Source organism: Tauraco erythrolophus, chromosome 2 (genome assembly GCF_009769465.1).
Source record: "Tauraco erythrolophus isolate bTauEry1 chromosome 2, bTauEry1.pri, whole genome shotgun sequence".
NCBI classification, from domain to species: Eukaryota; Metazoa; Chordata; class Aves; order Musophagiformes; family Musophagidae; genus Tauraco; species Tauraco erythrolophus.
Window position 1 is genome coordinate 10,717,599 of NC_141466.1, and position 22,591 is coordinate 10,740,189.

The window sequence follows — 22,591 nt, forward strand, 5'->3', positions numbered from 1 at the left end:
GGCACAGTGTATGACACAGTTTCATTTTGATACAGGGGAGCAAACGCCCTTGTAAGCCTTCTGTCATGGTTTAGCCCAGCCAGGAACTAAACACCACACAGCCGCTCGCTCACAATCCCCCATGCCCCGGGGATGGGGAAAAGAATTATAGGGGAAAAGGGAAGGAGACTCGTGGGTTGAGATAAGAACAAAATAATAATAATAACAATAATTATTGTATCTATGTATAATAACAGCAATATATACAAAAAAGTGATGCACAGTGTAATTGCTCACCACGCAGTGACCAATGCCTGTCTCATCCCAGCAAACAATACAAAACCAGTAAGTTCCAACACCGCAATCCCGGACAAGTGAGAGGCCCAAAAAGAGAGTGAGAGAGAGATATAGTACTCTGAGAGTCCAAGAGTGAGAGATCCCGAAAGAGCAACAGTCCTTCTTTCTTTGTCAGCCCTCATCTATATACTGGCCATGACACTGCATGATATGGAATAATTCATTGGCCAATCTGGCCCTCAATCCTCAGTCTAAATTAAAATTATAAGGGCAGTTGCGGGTCCTTTGTCCCGGCCGTGCTCCCCCCCAGCCTGTTGTGCTCCTGCACACTGACAAGAACACGGGAAGCTGAAAAGTCCTTGAGGTCTCAGTGCCAACTACAAACATCAGTGCGTTATCAACATTCTTCTCATAACGAACCCCAGACTAAAACCAGAACACAGAGCTCTTCTAGCTGCTAAAAAGAAGAACTAACTCTGTTCTAGCTGAAATCAGGACACCTTCCCTCCCCTTGCTTTTTGTTCCCCACACTGAATTGAGGAAATTCAAAATCTAAAATGCCAACAGACAGAAACAGATGAAAATACATACATTTTGATATGTACTTGTAATTAAAAGTGATTATTTTCTCGGGAGTAAGCACTTCCCAATTTGCCAGAAGTTCCAGAATGCAAACGTCCTTTGTGATGAGGAAGAACCCAGCTCCTCTCCAAGACATTTTTCAATATTGCCAACAAACCAAAACCCCCTGCGACTTGGCCAGGTTTGTGAACCACCGGTGTGCAGTTTAACACAGCTGTGAGTGAATTCAGTGCCGGAGCCTTGAAATTATGTCAGAAAATAAAGAATAAAGAGGGAAGGGAAAAAAGTTTCTGCCAAAACAGACTAGTGTCTAGTGGGCAAGCTGAAATATTTATATACTTGCATCTCTGTGTACATTTATATGTGTATAAGTATGTGAGAAGGCAAAATTGTCGAAGGAATCCAAATGTTACAGAAATGCCTGTTTGAATAGGAATGCATTTTACTAATAAAATAACCCATTTTTCCTTTTGCTCCTGCTGTTACATTCCCCACTGTGGCCTGGAAACCAGATGATTTTGAAAAACAAGCAGCCTGATGCTGAATTCAGCCACGACTGAGTAAATCCAGAATAACACTTCCTAGCTGCAGGGAGTTACTCCAGATTTACACCCGGTTTCTGAGACCCGAATCCGGTCTGAAGTATTTAATTCCTACCAACGCGGTGTCCTGCTGCTTTCCCGAGGCTGCTGTCTGCCACGCACAGCGTTTTCTGTCATGCAGTAAGAGGAAACGCAGTGTGAGCTCTGCAGCTGGACTTGCAGGCTCATGCTAGGAAGGGCAGCACAGAGCTTGAAAACAATTTATTTTAAAAATCTTGTCTCCCCCCCTTCCCCACTCTCTGCAGGGCCACAATTAGAGGAAATGGGGCAGGATACATCCAGACCAAGGGGAGCCAGAAAAAGGCTGGAAGTGGATCAGGAGTTCAAGGGGAGACTGGACAAATACTTGGAAGAGAGACTTTTTGAGGGTTACTAATAGGCAAACCATGTCAAGCTCAGGAAACTCCCAAGCTGAAAATAGTAAGAGGCTGAGAGTGTATTTGGAGGTAGCAGATTGTCTTGCTCTGTCTGTAGTCTTCCTTGGTGTCTGCTTAGGGCAACAGCAAAGAAAAGTACTGAGTGAGATGCATTTTGACCTGAACCACCGTGGCTGTTATTTCATTTTTTAGAGGCAGAGAGGATCTGAGGACTGAGGGAGAGACAGCTAGGGCAATGGTGCAGTGAGAGGTGCCTCATTTGAGGTTCCGTGTCAGGAGTTACAGGAAATTTCGTTCTTCTTTTAATTTGGTTTCAGTTCAAATTTTCACCACACTGAACTGCACTTATGTTCGCATCAGCTTCAGCATTCAGATTTCGTTCATTTGAGTAGCTTCCATCTGCAGTTTGGCAAACCTGCAGATAATTAGCTCTCCCTTGTAATTAAATTTCCTGTTAATGTCCCATTAAGATAAATGAGAGGAACTCACATCTTCTGCTTAAGTGGTGATTTCACAAAATTCAACTTTTCGTAGCCTTTGAACAAACAAGCACTTCCATTTGCTGAGGTGAGATGTATTTGTAATTTAGAAGCAGATCTTAGTAATTTACATTTTCAGATGTACACTTTTTTCTCTCAAGAATTTCAGTGTTTAGTGGGCGAGTAGCCCATGAGAAGAGCAATGCCTGCCTTGGGGTTAAGGCACTGGACTCTCCATCAAACAATGGGGTCCTCTTCTCACTTCCTTTCACGATTACCTTCTCCTGCCGTGAGTGCCATGGAAACCAGGATTTTCACAGGTGGCTACTAACTATGTTTCATTGCCCAATCTGAGACAGCCCAGGACTAATTTCTGTAGCTGAGCACTCAGGAGCATGGCTGCGATCACTGGGCAGGGTGGGCAGGCTGTGCTGCTGGCAGTGAAGGCAAAGAGGCAGGAGGTATGGAAAGGTGACAGCTGGCGGCGATCTCGCTGGTTCCTACCCACCTTTTTGAGCTATGTGTGGAAAAGGGCATATTTCGATTTGCCAGCAGTAAAATGCAGAAAACCATGCTTAACTTTCACTGTACAGTGTGTCGAATAAAGTGCTGTTTAAGACTAAATACTCAGAAAAAAAGCTAGGCCTTAAGATAAAGACATATCTGCAAAAATAAATGTAATGCTAACATCATACGCATTACAGTAAAGATGAAAAAACTGTTCTCTGCTCTGAGGCTCTGGGGATCAAACGCTCCCCCCTTTATGTATTTAGCAGAGAGAGGAAAAGGACGAGAATGGAGCTGGGAGGGCATTATGCAGTTCTGTATTTTGCATTTGAACTATTGTTAAAAAAGATTTTAAAATACCCTTTTTGATGCGTAACACTATTAGCTGAAGGTGTGAGCCTGGTGATTTTGTTCTAGCTAATACAGCATTGTTTCTTCCCAGGCCACTCAAGGGTGCTCAACGTCATTTTCTGTTCTCTTTTGCTTGTACACACACAGAGCAGGCGAAAAATGTCTGGGAAAAGAGGCTGACAGCTCCAGTTACCCATTGACATAAAAGACCCTTTGGTAGAAAAGCTTCATTTTAAGTCTCTTGAGATGTACTCTGTACTATTCTGGGACACATTTTGGAAAAGAAAAAGATCTCATTCAACAATAAATGATTAAATGAGTACTGCGAGCAGTGAGTGAGCACATGGAAGTCATTGGATTAAGAACAAAAAGCTTGAGACTCTGAACTTCTGGAGCAAGCAAAGAATTTTAGTAGAACGTAATAGCAGTAGACTCTTGCGTATTTTTTATTGATAACATAATGGATCTTATTTTGTCTCAATCAGCTGTAGGAAGTTTACCTGAACTGTGGGAACTGGCAGTGAACAATGGCAGTATTTAATTACCTCTTTAAAGCCCTCGTGAAATTTCCTTGAAAAGTGTGTACCATGCACATGCAACAGCTCTTCTTTGAAGGTCGGCCTGTTGGCTGGATCCCTTTTTTCCCCTCATTTGTGACTCCGCCCAAATTATTAAATATCAGCCTGCTTAATTATCAGATTTTAACATCTCACCACACATCATTGCTGCAACAAATCCTCAAATCTGATCAATAGTATTTTCTTTCTGACTAGTCCCAGATACAACTGCAAAATTCATTGTGTGTGTGGTTTCAAATGGGCTGAAAGGGGTGGGCCAGAAGGAGAAACCTTTGTCAGGTCAGAGTCTGCATGTGAAGTTGTTACCTATTGCTTTATCATTGGGAAATAAGCCTTCCCAACCACGCTGCCCGCGGGAAGGCTCGGAGGGACTGCGGGGCTGAGGCGAGGCACACAGACACCCAAGTAGCGCCCGCCCTGCGGATCACCAAACCCGCCCCAACGAAGACCCCCTGAAAGAGACTAGCTTGCTCTGTGCCTGCAGAGATCTCGTTTCCTTCCCTTTTCATTCTGTTTTTCAGTTGGTATGTCACCGGAACATTTGTTCATGCTCACAGATAAACTGCACATCGGGCAAAACACGGAACGATTCATGTGCCATTGATTTCTCCAAGACCGTTCAGTTTGATACATTATTTGCTTTGAATTTTGTAGAAATGGATACAGCTAAAACATTACTTTCTACTCCGTTTTGTTTTTTAAATCCAAATATTCTTATTTGAGCTCTGAAAAAGGATTAACTAGTTCTGTCCCTACTGTCAAAATTTTTTAAATATGTAGTTCGAATCCTAAGAATGAGCCTACAGTGGCATCTGCCTACAATCGATCATGACTTTATTACATAGCTTTCCCATTTTAATCCTTGGGAAAACCCAGACTATTGACAAGGAAAGTCAAATTAATGGTTATATTGTTGGCACATACAGAAAATACCTTATGAGGGAGAAAACTTTTAAGAGCTCGAACCCCGATCAAAAAAATGTAATTTGATCAGATGTTTCATGTCCCTTTTAGGTAGAGAAGATCTCACGAACTAATGTAATTTTGTTCCTGTCTTTGAAATGATATAACCTTGACCCTTTCTTTGGCAAAAATAGTTCTGCAGGCAAACAATAATTCTCCAAAGTGCTCCCGCCCTGTATGTTAATGAGGCTAAATGAGGATCCTCTTTATTGCCCGTGGCCTTTCTGAAGTATCTTCTAACTAGTTCTTCTCCTTTTCCACACTCCAATGGACTGTGGAAAATGAAAGCTTGATATCATGTACTGGAATCAGTGCAATGGGAAAGACTGTCAAAATTCTTTACTACAAAATCATAGACCCTTGTCCGTACCCTTAACTATGGGTACACTGTGCCCTTGCAAAAATTACCTTGATGTGCAAGGTAAGTTGGCTTGACAATAGATCATGCAAGAAGGCTACCTTGGGATACAAATGAGTAATAATCTAAAGGTAATTATTTCCTTTCAAGTGGAATAAATCAGTCCTAAATGTCTGCCATAATAATGCAAATTTCCTGAGAGATGTCAGCAGTTTCCATGTGTGTATTCCCGTTATTTAAATCTGCGTTTCTCGTCTGTTAGGTGGAAGTACCCATTCCTACTTCTAGCCATACAGTGGGTGAAATTTTATTTTGACTAACATTGGTGTAAATTGACTGATGTAGTTACTCCAGATGTATTTACTCCAGCTCGTGCTCTTGCAAATCAGAAAATAATTCTGATCTATGTTTCAGGATGGTCTAAGGCTCTGATTGTGATAGTACTTACCCTGGTTCTGTATTGATACAGTATCAGAATCAAAACCTGTGATTCTTCTCTGATTCACTGCAGTTCCAACTGCCCCTGCAAGAAGTCATGCAGATATAGTGAAGGCTGGAGCAAAATTATATAGGTAGACTGTCGTTCTGTAGGTTGCCCTGAAACTCATGAAGTCTTCTCTATAAATCAGCAACTATGAATATCCTATCTTACGTAGACTGATATGTCTCTCTCTATCCCTCTCTCATAATTTCCTTAAAATAGACTCCAAAATATTAAAAGCTAAAGCTTTGTTCAGGCTGGTTTGGGCTTCCCTGTGAATACAGCGCTGTGTGACTCTCTTACAGAATCTTCATTTGTAGCTTGTGGGGATAAATTGTCTTTTTTTTTTTGTCTGGAAACAGTGAAATGTGTTTAGACTGCAAAATCCTTCATCACACTTTCATTCTATGTATACAGTTGTTTTTTTTTCTGGCAGAAAGGTGCATCAGCAATTAAGCATTTTACAGATAAATGTACCTGAGCAGTATATGCCAAAGCAAAGACATATATCGAAAGCTTTGGCTCTAGTGCCACTCCAAGCTGTCTTTAAAGATTGCAGTAAAAGGTTTATGATCTGTATCTACTAGCATGGGTGACTCATAATAAATGTACTCCAAAGGTGTAGTGCCATGTCCAGCACTGATTGCTCTGACAAATGAGTACTCCTCTTCACTAGAGTCATTTGTAATCATGTAACAGCTTGACTTTCTGTCTGCAAAAGCATAGTTTTGTCAGATTGGTTTATGCCACTACATCTCTCACAGCATTTTCAGAGACTATGACAGCTGTTGGTTTCATATTTACTCCCACGTTTTTCTCTACTTTAAACAAATGTTGTTTCTCCTTCTTTACCCTTAATGTTCTAGATTCTGTTGAGGTTTTTTTCCTTTAAAAAAAAAAAAAGGCAACCAAAACAATAATGTGTATTAGGAACACATGTATTATTTTCTTTTTTTTTTTTGTAAACAGATTTAACAGTGGTTTTTTTTTCTTATTTGCTTTAAGAGCTTCTCTTTCTTCTATTCTATCTCAGAGGTTACGCTAGTTTTGCTGGCTTCCTCTGAAGTTAGTTTTTTTTTAGTTGTAAGAACTTCTCTGCTGTTTTCTTGACTGAGTAGTTGTGACCAAATACTGAGGTCTGAAGACTATCTAGTGTATGGACTGCCTTCAGTGGTTCTGGGTTGTATCTTGCAAAGAAGCAGGAATTTCAGGAGTTGGTGCATCATGGATTACAATTTGGCTCCTGTAAGAGGAAAGATTAAATAGACCAGAAACTCTTCAGACTGAAGAAGAGGTGACTCAGGAAAAAGGGTAAAAACCTGAATACAGGAAAAAAATGAATAGAGGGCCTGAAATGATGAGGCAGGACAGCGAAAAAACAAAACCAACCCAAATTAAAGTTTATACAATGCAGAAGCAATTAGACACAGTAATGAAAGAAATATTCACAGGGAGACAACTGCTAATAGCCTGAATTTCTGAAGTCAGAGCTGTGAGGAGGTGATGATAGCATATGCTTAAATTGCAGGGAAAATTGGCATTTTTGACCAGGTTTTTTGTGACTAGGGCTGTAGATAGGCAAAGCATTACTATTTGTGCAGTGCCATTCACAAGAATCAGAGCTGCTGTCAGCTTGCCCTGCTTCTGGAGACGACTGGAGGAGAGAAGCCTGGCTTGCAGAAGAGAGCTCACACACACACACGCACACAAACGCAGTGCATTAAGCTCTTCAGGTAATAAAGGGAAATTAATTCAAACCTTTCACTCTGAAACTCAGTTTGCTACTGCAGTGTTTTCAGCTTGTGCATCTTAGATAAACTCTGCACTCACAACTTCCTCAGAATGCTGAAACTTCTGCTCTTTCTGAAGTGATACATCTCCAGCCCTTTAGTTCTCACCTTAGCTTTCACGCTTTTTTCTTGTATCCTGTTTGATATAACACCTCCTGTTTCCTGAGAAGGACTGCGCAGCCTCATGCCACTTTACCTTTACGGCTTTGTGCTCTGTCTTCGGAGTTGTTTCTGAATGATGAGCGAACCTAGAGATTTAATGGGTAATGCTTAACAGTTGGGGTAAAATTTTTAGTTTGCACACCTGTAGCTGTTGTGCAGATTTTCCAAATGCTGAGACTTTGGTTTTCCTCATGAGTTGTCTCTTGTAACAAATGACTATGGTTCAGACCAGGAGATTTTGACTGAATTAGTGTTTCTTCTGGCAGTAACTGTACTGAAAACCATGGCTGATACCTCACCTTCTTTAATTTAGTAAAACAATGACTCCATGTAGATGGAAACCCTGTGCTGCTAAGCCTGCCTAGTATTTGAAAGGCAACTGTAAGACTTCACTCTTGTATAGTCTAAAAAAGCATCTTATCTCTGTTGGTCTCTAGTATAATTGTTATCTATAGCGCTATTAAGAATGTTCATGTAATATCAGATTTCTGTGCATAGTGAGGTGACAGTTCAGTTTTTGTTTGGTTTTAAATCTTTGAGTTCTGCATATTTTGTTTGCAGGGTGCCCCAGGTAACCACTGTATCACAGTGTGTAGTTTTGCTGATGACTGATAAGATTAGCACAAACTTCAGCTACATTGTTCTTAATGAGAGGATCTTTCTGTTTTGATACCAAGGCTTGTTTTCAGTTAGTTAAGGCAATGAAAAATAAATAACCTGAACATATTCATGATATTGATTGCTAGGATTAATATGTTAAATAAGGAGCTAACTAGAAAATAAGAGAATTCATGATCTAAAAAAATTGTTAATTTGTATGTCTACTGTTTAAATTAAAGTTCTCTCATTACCTGAAAGCTGACTTTTAAGTGAAAGCTTTTTATGTGCTAAGTATACCCAATACCTTGAACACAGGAAGAATCTGCCTATGAATAATGTTTTCTTGTCCTTCCCAGGACCTTTCATTTGCAATAAACAGGTATGACTGCTCCTGAGGATAGGACAAGTTTAGTCACAGCTTTGAAAAATTGTTATTTAAGAGAGCAGAAGATGGACATTTCTCAATAACTACCAGCAAAGGGTGTGTTCATATTACCAGACTGCCAACAAATAGTGCATATCGGCATGTTTAGGTGCAGGTGATCGAGAAAAGAACTGGAGACCAAAGAAAGGACAAGCTCTGTTGGTGAAAGAAAGACAAAGTTCTTGTAACTTCAGTGAAGCTATTCCACAATACACCAACCGGGCATCGTCCTAGTTTGAACGGTGTCTTTTCCATTGGGTTATTTTAATTCTCTTCTGTGAAGAACTTCTTCTGACATTTCTGGCCTCTTTGCAAAATATTCCTCAGCTGTATTTCTTTTTGTACAAATCCCTGAGGTTTTTATGAATTACATCACTGCTTAAAGCTTTGCTTGGCCTCAGAGGCTCTTTTAGACTCAAGGAGAGCACTAGCTAGCATTGTACAAACTGTACTGCACAAACTCACATTGAATATTGTAGCACAGTCGGTCCCTGCAGATGGAGCTTGCAGTGTTTACTTTAGAAAATGGAGAAAACTGCCATAGATTCCTCTAACTGAAAAATGAGGGTCTTCCACATATGTCACATCATGACCCACCCACTGAGGAAAATTGTCCGTGTGTTTTACAGATTTCATCCTCATCTGTTCTTCTTAATACTCTTTCAAATTTTCTCTTTCAATTACCAGTGACTTTCTTGTTGCTAGCTAGTATCTTTTTTCAAAAGGGCCAGATTGTTATAAACTGTGGGATTGTGTTGTGCTTTTGCAAATTGTGGGTTGATTCTGAAAAGATCAGACACTATTACTGTGTAGCTACTGTCAGTTTTACCAAATGACCTTCTCTCTCTGAATAGGATAGGCTTTGTCATTGCTGAGCAAAGCCTATATTTGATTTTGAATGGAAAATATATGCTGATTATTTTTTAAAATGTATAGTTTCTGGTAGAGTAATTGCAATTGGACTATACCTACACTGCAACTACTATATAGCTTCACTGAAGATACGCTTTTTGACAATTGACTGTTATTTACACAGGTGAAAAATATGTATTTGACTGAAGGTATTTATGACATAAATATCTCACAGTTAAAAAAACACAGAATTATGAAAATGTATGCATCAAGCACGGAACTCAAGGGGTGCGACTATTGCAGCCACATAACTTACTTTCTGCAATGTAATAACACTATAATTAATTACCCCGTAATTGCCGTTTCCTATCATCTAACTGTACTGACTATCCTATGAATGTTACTGGGTAAATGTAATTGAAATGTCAGATTTTACATGAATTTGTGATGTAACACCTAACAGAACTCATTAAATGAACAATCGATACCATAAAAATAGTTAATCGGAAAGAAATCTGTATCAACTGAAAGGGACACATAAATCTCCCTCCTTGTATCTACATGAGTCCATATACCCAAACAAAGAAAAGAGACTGGAGATATGTTTTAAAGGCATTTTCTTCACCTAGAGTGCCTTCTGGTCAAGTTATTTTTTGATGTGCATGCCTCAAAGACAAGCATTAAAGTCAATGTGATTGATGACTTACTTTTTGACAAACAGAAGATTTGTGGTTAAAATTCACAGAAATAACCCAAAGAATCTTGCTTTTATATGTCACATCTCTGAAAGCATCCAGTCCGGAGTAACAGTTTACATGTGAAGTCAATGTGCTTTTCTATGTAATTTCAGAATTTCTGTGTAGACACCACCAAGAAATTGTGCTCAAATCAAGCTGCTGATGTTTCGGAATTACAAGTTAGTTGTCAAAATGATTTGGTGCCTCGTGAAAATAAGAACGACATGACTGGGAAAGCTACATTAGTGGAAACCAGTGTGATTAAAGGTCAGTTAAGCTTTATGATTTGAGTTATTAATATAACAAAGCTTAACCCTAACCCTGATAAATAATTTACATCCAGGATCATCTTGTGTGATTTCACTTGAAATCTGCGGCTTAATCAAAAGAGATGAAAAGCGAACATTTCTGTTCTTCCTCCATAAAGGTCATAAGGCAAATTCATCCAAGCTCTCAACAGGAGCATGGTATTAAACTCTTTTTGTCACTGCAGCACGCATATTCATCAGTTTTTAGGAACGGATGTGTGGCAGAGATACGCTTTCTTTTTGTTTTAGGATGATGCTTATATCATCTGTTATAAAAAATGCTGATTCCAACAGGTATTAAAGAAGAGCAAGTAATTTACGTTAAAGATATGAAGATGTCTTCAACTCACACTTTTGTATTTTGAAGAAAAAAAAATAATATTGAGCAAATAACTTGATTGATAATTGGTTTTAGAGTCACTATTTACTTGGATTTCCCAGGCATTTTTAATAGCTGGTTGGTTTTCTACTTATCTTTCAAGATTTTCCTTTTTCAGAATGTAATGAAGTTAAGAAGCTAGATGATAAGAGGACAAATCCATAAGACTTTGCAGTTAATATAAAAAATGCAATTGATTTAATCAATCTGTCAGTCACAGATTATTTCTGAAATATGAACACATCGCATTAATTACAATACTGTAACATTTAGAAGACTAAGGCACAAACACCCATCCTTGTAGCATTTGTTAAATGATAATTGATATCAATATAAGAACTTCCCACAAAGTTTCTCTTTATTGTCTTGTCATTCGGTGTGTGAGACTCCTAAAAAAGACTGTCTATTAGAAACTACACATATTGAAGATTCCAAATGTTACATAAACAACTTTTACAGTGAAGAATTACTGTGGTGTGTTGCATATTCACTAATTCTTGTTACTGTGGAAGTTGATGATTTGGGGACTGGTTTTTGAAAGATATTTTGATATGTGACTGCTTTGAAAGATAATCCCAAATTTGTTATTTTTGTGGCTTTGAAAAATCTCCCTGCAGGCTCCGTTTTTTCACTGCTTAATGATTTGATTAGATTTTATAGGGTAAATGATGAAGCTTCCATATTGACAGCTACAAAGGATGGTATCCTCTCTTTAAACCCCCCCAAAAATGAATACCCAGGTGGGTTAATGTTGTACTTTTTTGTACCACGGGAACTACCTGCAAACCACTGGCGCTTGACTTTGAAAACTGCTGTCCATGCTACAGGGATCAGCTGGATCCCTTGCATGGGTTAGTCCCTGCGAGGTGAGGCAGCCATAGGAAGCTGGAGGTGAACATGGCTGAAGAAAACATGCCCAGAGCGTCCTTACTAAAGCCAACCAGGCTTAAAGTTTGTGCTGAAGACTGGCTTACTCACGAGCGCAGGAGCCAGTGGTAATGTAGGAGCTTTACTTGGCGGGTTCAGACTCACCACGGACAGGGAAAGCCACACAGGCTAAAGTCACATAATTGCTTTACAGTCAAGATTTTTCAAAGATTTTTCTGAACCCCGTAGCGCAGTTCGTGCAGTGAGAGGTGGAGTCGTACAGTCAAATCGTACGAAACAGCCATACAGTTTCTTACAGGAACTGTGCAGTAGTTTCTAAACTGAGATCCCTTGGCTAAGAAAAGAAGTTTGGAGATACGGTCACCGAGGCTTCAGCTCAATAACAGGACTGGGAGGTGGTCAAGTCTTTCAGTTATTTGTATTGGAATCATCTTAGTACTGTGAGAGTATTTGTTACTGTTTGTGTTTCTTCTGTCACTGGGCGCCATTGACAAGAGTCTGGCTCCATCTTCTTCACATCTTCACATCGGATATTTATACCCAGTGATAAGACCCATCTTGAGCCTTCTCTTCACCAGGCTGAACAGTCCCAGCCCTCTCAGCCTACCTTCCTATTTTGCATGCTCCAGTCCCTTAATCATCTCCATGGCCCTTTGCCAGTCTTACTCTAGAATGTCCATGTCCCTCTTGTACTGAGGAGCCCAGATCTAGACCCAGAACTACAGGTGTGATGAGTAGTGCTGAGCAGAGGGGTAAGGATCTCTGCTGCCTATTGCCTTACCTAATGCAGCCCAGGAGGTTGTCAGACTTCTTTGCCACAAGGACACATTGCTGGCTCATGGTCAGCTTGTCTACATGGACCTCAAGTTTTTCCCTGCAAAGCTGCTTTGCAGCCAGTCAGCCCTAGCCTGTACTGTTGCATGGGGTTATTCTTCCCAAGGTGCAGAACCTTCTCTTTTCTTTCACTGATCTTCATGAGATTCCTCTCTGCCCAGTCCTCCAGCCTGTCCAGGTCTATCTGAATGGCAGCACAATTGTTTCTGCCACTCCTCCCTGTTTTGTATCATCTGCAGACTTAGTGAGGATATACTCTGTCCCATCATCCATGTCATTAATGGATCAGTATCTGTAGCAGGCACCCACACCAACATTGCCCATGTTGGTTTCTCCACTAATCCTGACCCAGAAGCTCTCAGCAGGCTCTTCACGTGTCCTTAGACAGAGGGCTGCCTCTGTTAGCTGTGCTACTGGTAAAGTTTCTGCCTTCACACTGCTCACCCTTTCTGTTAGCTCATGCAGTTTGTGGATCTGGACACTAGAAAACAGACTTGGACTTGTTGCAACTGTTCTTGATTTGGACCTTCTACTGAACGTGGTTCAGCACTGTAGTGAAACAAAGCAATGTTGCTGCCTATCTCATCTGCTGTGGTTTCAGTCTGCCTGCCTTCTCTCTCTTTATTAATCCTGAGCAAGTAGCATTAGTCTTTTGTCCATGCCATTGAGCCTTATTTGTATGTCCTTGACAAACGTTTTTTCAGAATTTCCAAGAGCACTTCATTTTTATTTGCTGTTTTTCACTTCCTAGTACAAGTTTATTTTTTCTTAGCCAGTTCTTCATTTGTTTTTAATTCTGAAGCAGTCTAATTGAGAAGAAAGCTTTTTCTAGGGACTTTTTCAAGTTTTAAATGATCTTCTCTTAACTGTTCTTGCTCCATTTCCTTTGGCCTTCATTCCATTAAGATCCTAACCTTTGTTGTGGTATCTTTTCTGTGAAAGCAATTTACTTATCTGCTAGTTGGTAGGCACTCATCTATTGTAATGGTGGATTACTGACTTAAGTTTTTCCTGCTTCCAGTAGACACATCTCTTTGAAACTTCAGGTATCAATCAGACTCATTTTTTTCCCATCCATTTCCCTAGGTTTATGACTAGAGATCCATGTTTTGCGAGTAGTCCTAGGTGCATGTCCAAGTGTATTAGAGAAAAAATGATGTTAGGGCTGCTGAAGGCTTGCTTGCCTCTGGTCCTGCAAAGATTCGCAGCACTAACTGTTCCCAGCTGGCCCAGTTCTTAGCCATGTTTCTGATTTCAAAGCTCATTGATTGTATTTCTCCTGCCTCATTCCTTGTGAAATCTGCAATTAGTTAATTTTATCCTCTATACTGTGTTAGCTTGAACTACTCACAGAAGATCAAATAAAGAATAGCCTTTGTGCCTGAGAGTTTTCAGACAAATTCTTAGTACCTCTGCTTAGTACACACATAGAAAATCAAGAGGCAGCATCATAATGCTTCTTCTTTTACAAGGCTAGGAAATTGCTTCTTGTTTAATTACCTTGGAATACAGCCCTGTACAAACTTTGTCTAAATTTGAGTATAATGTGAGTAAAAAGTTGGAGCTAGGCAGATTGAACCCAGACCAAAGAGCAGTGATGGATTGTACGCTGACATACTCAAATCAAAGCTAAAGCTTTTTCTGAAAGATGTGTGTTAGTATAGCCCAAAATTATTGGATTTAATTCAAAGATAACTGCAGAATTATACAGGAGATTGGATTAGATGATATAACAGTTCTTCCTGGCCAGCCAAGGGATCCCCAGGAGTCCACTGTTGCGTGCACTAAGCTTGCCTGTTCCAGAGAGTATACTCTGCTCTGCTAATTCACAAGATAATGGATTAGAAAATATGTCAAGACTAATAACACAGACACACTCCTGTGGGTTTGGCGTGGGAGGAAATGCACCATTCACTGACTAATCTTTAAACTTCTACTGGTGAATGTTAAGCCACCCTCCAAAGCACCAACCTGTTTCAAATTCCTAATAAGGATGTTGAATCTGTGCTCTCAAAAAAAAAACAGTTACAGAGACAATTACTATTTCTTACCAAAGGCCAGATAGTTCCAAAAAGAAAAGCAACATGTTTCTCTTTCAGTTTTAAAGCCTCTATTGTCTTTTTTTTACAGCATGTTAATAAAGATAGGATTTATTATCTCTGTCTGAACCTTTTTCCTCTGTTGCAATTAAACCTGAATTGACCATTAAAGATATTACCTTATTTTCTTATATTTGACTGAGTTTGAATTCACTAGAAATAGTAGCAATATCTGCAGGATAATAACTCTCATCAGAAATCTGCAGTATCAGTTTTTCTCTAACCTTGAAATTTATACTAAGTGGAGTTTCTAAAACATTACCTAATCTTCTTGCACATGGCTTAGGTTTCTGGAATTGTCACAGTCTGCAATGAAGTGTTTACGTTGATTTTGTTTATTGATGTCAGGACATTCTAGGGAAGATATTTGTATATTCTGACTTTAGGCACTCCATTTAGGAGGCCAGTGGGATGGAGAAAAAAAAAAAAAAGGAAGGGGCTTTCTGACTGCAATTAGGATATACATATAACGTCTACTAAACTTGTCAGCGAAGACGGTTTAAGAAATTTCTGCCCCTATGCTGTAGCTTGCTGTTCCATCAGATAGAACAATACATTTGATTATGGGGCTATGCTCTAAACTAAATACTAAAATGAATTAAACATAATATCCCAAAAATGATGGCACTTTAGTAAATTATATTTAAACATTTTCAATTGCCTTTCTTCTTAACCGAACTCTAACTTGTTATACATCAGGGGAAAGAAAGCATAGGCTCTGAATCCTTACATATTTCCTTCATCTATTAGATATGACTGATTTTAATTGCAATAATACACAGAGGTTCCAGGTGGGAGCTTGTAGAAGTGGTTGCGAGGAGGAGGCATTGCGCTGTTATGTGCAGGGTAAATAAAAGGGACTTTGCTGGAGTCACCTCTCCCACTGTCTGGCAATTCTGTCCAGCTCCCTTTTTTACAAGGGCATGTAGTGATAGGACAAAGGGCAATGGATTTAAACTGAAAGAGGGCAGATTTAGGTTAGATATAAGGAAGAAATTTTTCACTTAGATGGTGAGACACTGGAACAGATTGCCCAGAGAAGTTGTGGATGCCCCATCCCTGGAAGTGTTCAAGGCCAGGTTGGATGAGGCGTTGAGCAATCTGGTGTAGTGGAGGGTGTCCCTGCCCATGGCAGAGGTGTTGGAACTAGATGATCTTTGAGGTGCCTTCCAACCCTAACCATTCTATGATTCTATGATTCCATTCTCTGCACCACCAGCCCTGTGCAGAGCAGCAGCTGGGAGCCTGGGGGGTGCATGATGATGTCCTGAGCCCTTCTCCTTGCCCTCTCAAAGGATGAGACCTGAAATATGTGATTGTTTAAAACTCATTTTAACTGTTTCTCTTCTGTAAGAGCTGTTGATGCATCGAGTATTTATTTTACAAAAAGAGGCCATAGAGCAACAGTGGAAATTAGTGTCTGCAAAAATTGAATAAAACCAGCAAGATAGACCAAAAAAGAAGTGACAAAGAATAAAACTTAAAAATAAAAGGACAGTGAAAGAGGTCAACAGATGCCTCTTTCAGGAAATTTCAGATATTCAGAGAAATTAAATTTAAGATTAAAGTTTTTCAAACAATGGGTTAGAAAATTCCAGAGGAAGATAAACATTACTCATATATGAATTATAACCCTACGGTGCATATGAAATATTTTGATTGTGGAACTTTGTAGTTTTTAAAGATATGCTACATCACCACATGAAGGATTGATTGATTGATTAATTGATTGATTGATTGATTGATTGATTGATATCAGCTCAAGGAAGAGTCCATTAGTTTTATGGGCTCTGATTCTGTCATCATTCAATAGCTTTTAGTAGCACTCCCTAAGGTATGAGCTCTCATTAGTATTGGGGAGCATCAGAACCAGGCTCACAGCAAACAAAATGCTACCGTTCATAAAAACACTCTGGCTTATGCACATGCCTTCAGTTCTGTCCATTTTCACGTAAGTGATGTTCAGAAATTAGGATATGGTTCTACCCTGTTTAGCTCACAATATTATTGCACATAATAATTCACAGCTATTGTTTCCAAGTGAGGCATAAATATAAACACTAAATGTCACTAATATGGCTGAATGTTAATTTATGCAGCATAAATCCTGAACTGAGATATTTACCACAGCTATAAAACTGTGTTATGGTCATGGCCAGGGACATATAGGTGTGCAGCCTTGTATGTACGTGAGTTGGGGTTTCTAGCACTGGTTGCATTCAAGTAAGGGTCCTGAGGGATTGAGTTACTTTTGTTGCCTGCCTTTTGAAGGAGGGCAGAACGGAAAGTTATGACAACTGTTTGTGACCTTGAAATTTGTGAAAAAACAAGTATATTCAGAGGAAAATAAAAAACGAAACAAAACAAAACAAATCTTACCCACTAGAGGATACAAGTGAGATTAATGGAAATTTTTAGTCTGCAGAGCATTACCCCTCTGCTATAAAGGCAAACATAATTATACAAACTGTTCCAGGAAGAACAGAATAAATGAAATTTGGTTTAATAAGTATTCAGGTCTGTTGTCCCCTACTGCTCCTCTCTCCCTTCCCTGATAATAACCAAAACTCTCCTTATGGCACTCCTATCAAATGAAAAAGAACAGGTCTGGAGATATGTGTGTGTTGAGTGGCCAACCAATATGCACGCGTTGATTTATCCTGCTGTCTGCTGCCAAATGGAGTGTATAACAGCTGTGTTCTGCATGCCTTTCTTTCAACAGAGGAACTAATTCAACTCTCGCTTTTGTAACTATGTGGAGACTTCTGCCCCCTTTTCAAATCTGACTGAAATTGGCAAAAAAAAACTTTTAAAAGTACTGAAGAGATTGACAGATGGATGGCTAGACAGCCTGATGACATAAGCTTTGTTTTCTTAGCAGGCTGAGATGGCCTATCTGATCCAGTAATTCAGTGCTGAGGCTAATAGATATTTTTTCAAACAGGGAAGCAAATTGCATTGATTTCACTGTTCAGAATTCCCTTGGGATTGTTCAGCTTGTCCCGTTCATTGCTTAATGCTTTATTGAAGTGTAAATATGTACATTTCAGAAGGCATCCGACACAGGTTTGGGACTGGGGACAGCTGTGATTTAGTGAGGCCTGATGACATTAATTTCCTTTCTCCTTGAGCTGTCTTGCTTAGAAGCAGATCATTTTGTTTGTGTGTGTTTGGGAACAAAGGAAGTCTAGCTATGCCATCCGTGAGCAAGCTGCACTTTATATCCGTATTAGCAAGTCTAAGCGTACAACCGTATTTCCCTTGCTGAATCACAGGGATTAGCTTATTCTTTCAGCGCCTGGTTTATTCATTAGTTTACTTTTACTGATATCAAACACAGCCAACTTGCAAATGAACTACAAACCTGGAAACGTTATTAATAAGATAGTGGCCACATGTGTGAGTGAGATCTTCATTAAATTTCTCATCGTAGGTTTGAGGTTTTGGTTGGCTTTCTTTCCTTTTGATGCCTAGATCTGGAAATAGTTTGCTAATTTACTCATTCCTAAAAAGTAGCAGGGGAACTTGTGAGTAAATTGGTCTGTGATAAACTCTACGATGGTGTCGCCAGACAGCTGCTTGATTAAGTTAATGTTGTTTCTGGCCTTAAAAATCTATAAAGTAGAGGATCACGACTTCAAAAAGAAATGAGTCCTTCCCAGTTTTTCAGGGAAAGACACGTCAGCTGTGGAGTCTCAGGAGGAACATAAATGGGGTTTGGAGACTGCTGAGAGAATATACAGCTTGATGAAGGGGAGGGAACACACAAGGATAAGCTTGGGAGAATTCTTGTTTGGGAAGCTCAGTCCCACCAAGGAGGACATGTTTGACAAGGGCAGTGTTCCTGGGAGGGCTGACAGGCTGCGAGGCCTTGGGCATGTTTGCAGGTTGTTTCAGATTATATCATAGCAAATCAACCAAATGGCAACAGCTGTACCAAAAGCCATGTTTCGCACTGTTTGGCCATTTTAGGTGAAACTTTTTGCTTTACAAACACAGTATCCTCTCAGCTCCCTTAAATGTGAGGCTTCCTGGCAGGGGAGCTCCTGTGCTGCTGCCCCAGCCCTGGCTGGTCCTGCTGCTGCCTGGCTCTTCCCCACCACAACTTGTGCCGAGGGAGGTCGTGGCTCTGGAGGGAGGACATGAGGCACTCAGTGCTGATCCTTGTGGGATCCTGCTCCATGTGACCAGTGTTCCCATGCCTCTTGCAGAGCCAGCTCTAGCCCCACAGGGAAGCAGTAGGACCATCTGGGCAGGGAAAGAGACCCTTCTGGCAGCAGCCTGTAGCTCACTGGTGTGAGCTGCAACGTGAGGCTGTTGCTGTCTAGGTGGACATGAAGAAATGTACTTTGAAACTTTTCAGTTTTACCTCAAGCCACTTTCAAGCCTGAATCTCTGTTATATCACCTTCTGAGCAAGAAGAAACTGGGGGTTTTGTCTTTGGGAAATCTCAGAGTAACAGCACAGTTTCTCAGCTGCAGAAGCTTGTCTCTTTGGGCAGTGAAACACCAGAGTATGGGAGCACATCTGCAATAGAAATGATAGGTGCTGCATGTGGCAAGTGGGCTGCTCTTCTCTTGGTATGGTCAGACAATTTTATCTGCTTGCTTTTATGCTGTCAGTGATCACACTTTTTAACCATTTTAATAAACCTTGGAGTTATCTGTGAACAGCTGGCAGGGAGTGAACAACAGATCACCTGGTTTGCCCACAGGCTTTGAGGTGCAAGTATTATGCAAAAAACTGAAATAGGAATTCTTAAGAACGAAGACTCTCTTAAAATGCTCAGCTGGGTTTCATTCTTGATCTGGCATAGATATTGTTCAAGAACTGGAACAAGTCATTTAAGATCTCTGTGAAAATGAGAAAAGTGAGGAGAACTTTGTGTTCTTTATTTTTTGCTTTTGTGGATGTATGAATTGTACGTTTTTTCAGGACAAGGGCAGAATCTTTTGTTGCCTTACAGTTATTTTTTGCTAATTGTTCAGGTCTAACAAATAAGGCACTTGGAAAGTGTGAGGCAGAAAAGGAAGAGGAAGAAGAGCACAACTATGACTATGTGGACGAAAACATAACTGAAAGCTTAAGAAAAGTATTTCAAGACACCACCATTAGAAATAAGCATGCACTCTCTGAAGGAAGAAGGTGAGTGTGACCTGTGATCGCTTATGGATGCAGACAAATTTTTCAGACTGGCCAGTAACCTTCACTTCCCGAAATGAGGGAGAGTTTCCCCTGGGAGCTGCTGCTGTTGCCCTGCATGTTCTGTGAATAATGCAAGAAGGGCACATCTGAGCTGCCACCTGCGACCCCCTGTCACTCTTAGTGATGTCACCTTTGTCAAAGTGGTACCTATGGTTGTTCTGGTGATAAAAGTGCATAGGCAAGACCAAGTTTGCAGGAGGAGATAAAACCTTAATTAGACCAACAGTTATCCTTTCAACACCACACAGAAATGCAGAGAAAGGCTTTTTATCTGAAAACCTGTCCAATTTTTCTGATTTGTGCCAGTTTGCCGTAACAAATTGTAGTATTCTAAATGCAATTCTTTTCCTCTTTTCAGAAGTGAACACCTTGTTGTGCATGACTACAGTTTGTTTCTTAAAAAGCTTTCATGCATTACCTGTGTTTTCGCTAAATCCTCGAGGTTCTGCTCTGGCAGAACCAGTCTGTGGAGACTTAAAGTGCTAGTGAAGATGGCCTTTGCTTCTAAAAAGCTCCAAGCATCATTTCCAGCTAAAAAGAGATTAGAATTTTTTCTAGATCTGAGTGAAACTATGTAGTCCCAGCTCTTTTCACTCATAGCTGAACTTTCTATGAACTTTACTTGATTCGGCTGAATTTCTTTTCTTGTTAAGAGAAACTCCTGAAAACGCAGGAGAACTTGAAATGCTGTGTTCCAGAGATTTTAAAAATTATTTTGTCGTGAAATGATATTTTATTTCAAGATGTATTTTGTATTTATTTTAAAATAACATGCAACATTTCTATGCTATTTGAGTTAAGTAGGGAACTGAATCTGAAATAAGGTCTTATTATTTTCTGAAATGCTCAAACTCCTCAGAAACACAGCATCCAGGGCAGTGTGTGATATCTGTATCTTCCCCTTCTCATAGCCACAGAAACTCCAAAGTTACAGGAAAGATTGAAAAATTAAACGAAGTAGGGCGCTCCACACAATGCATTGCTTTCTCAGTCCACATGCCACTGAGTACAGGCACTTGTTCTATTGCATAAAGAAGTTGAGAAAGAGAGAATGAGACTCTCTTTTGACTAAAATAGTCCTTTTGGCATAGGCAGTGAAGGAAAAACACAGTTCCAAGAAGCAATGCCAGCCTAGACGATAAGCCTCTAATTGTAGTACTGAGTGTTGTAGCGTCAGCATCTTTAAGTCTTTATCCACCTGCCCTTTAAATTCCCTATCAATAGAGGCAAGATTTCACTTTATTAGTTGTCTTCTCTGAGGACTCTACCAAAACATGAAAGAAAGAACCTTTGCTGCTTCCCAGGAGATCACTGTCTGTCTTGGATTACAAAGCAAACCCACAAATTATCATCCTCAGTGGATGGCAGGAAGTATCCATCCTCTAAAATCATTAGCTAGCCAAGGAGCACACACATCCTCCAGCCTGTTGGTCTCCCCCCAACCATCACAAATCCTCCATTATGGCTCTTGTCTAGCATTTAAAATTTCTATCAAGCTTCCATGCTTGCACTTGTGAGCATTTTGAGAAACATGGATTTGATGTGGGCATATGAAATGAACATTTAATGTGGGCAAAAGCTCTATAAAATACCTAGCCAGGTAAAGTGATTGATGAAGCTTAAAAAAATCAGCTTTTGAGTAGGTATGCTACACATCTGGTTGAAGGGGATATTAAAAATACCCAAATTAACTGGTTTAGGCTTACTTACAGGTAAATAATGCACAAAAATGAGTTGTCTCTTGCATCTGTGCCAAATACCTAACATCCAATCATGTTAGTTCTACTTCAAGAACTCATCAGTCAATCATTTCCTACCCATGGTCCCTCACTTCCTCAGAACATTTATGCTATTTATTTATATCAATTTTTAATTATTTGGTATATATGATCTATCAAAATGAAATCTATCGACCCAAATTACTTACAAATAAAGTCATTAGGGAAAAAGAAATGTTTTAATGAAATACAGAAGCAAACCTCAACAGTCAAGTGTACTTTGAGAAAATCAGTATTTATTATTTGCAGTGTTTCACTAGTGCCCCAAAAAAATCTTTCCACTATCAGGGCCAAAGCATGCCAGGATGACACCGGTAAGCACTCTAAGCAGGAGGGAGAAAGAAAGAACAGAGACTTGCCTCAGGTCATTGCTATGTTAATTTTGATAGAATAACTGTGCCCAGAGGGTCAATGATGTTAACATGACCTCATCACTCCAGAACAATAAGGAATTAAGCAAGGGACTTGACTACAGATGCCTGAGCTTGCTATAGCAACAACCACTACTAACATACTTTAACCTTTCATTAAAGATTCAAAGGAAAGTAGGAAAAAAAAACTGAAAGCATTTAAAATATGTGGCTTTCATTTTAACAAAACAAGTTTCATTCCTTTTACTGCCATGAGTTGGTTTTGGGGAGACTTTTTTTTTTATGAAGAAAGCCCTCAGTTTTACAGTCTTTTAGAAGGCATTAAAAATGTCAATAGTGTTTTTTCTTGGGTGTGAGAAAAGGGGAGAGAGAAGGTTCATTGCAATGGACTGGAATAGCTCTGGTGCTGTTACGACATCTCATCCCATGTCCCTGCAAACAAAAATGAGATGGAAGCATGTAGGAGCACCAACGGGAACAAAAACACCCAACATCAAACCAGAGAAGGCAGTTTCCATCATCAGTGCTGACAGCTGCTTGTAACCTCATGGCTGGGAAAGCACAGAAACACCACGGTCCAGCCACCTGGAGAGCTGGAAATGAGTACTGG

At 39.9% G+C, this 22,591-nt stretch overlaps 1 protein-coding gene across 1 annotated transcript in view; it reads left to right on the plus strand.

Moving 5' to 3' along the window:
- THEMIS (thymocyte selection associated) overlaps window positions 1–22,591 on the plus strand; it is an 84,417-nt gene that overhangs the window by 59,706 nt on the left and 2,120 nt on the right. Inside the window, exons 5-6 of the mRNA XM_086632087.1 lie at window positions 10,233–10,386; window positions 19,616–19,772. Coding sequence (XP_086488213.1) covers window positions 10,233–10,386; window positions 19,616–19,772 — 311 coding nt within the window. The remainder of the gene's footprint in view (window positions 1–10,232; window positions 10,387–19,615; window positions 19,773–22,591) is intronic.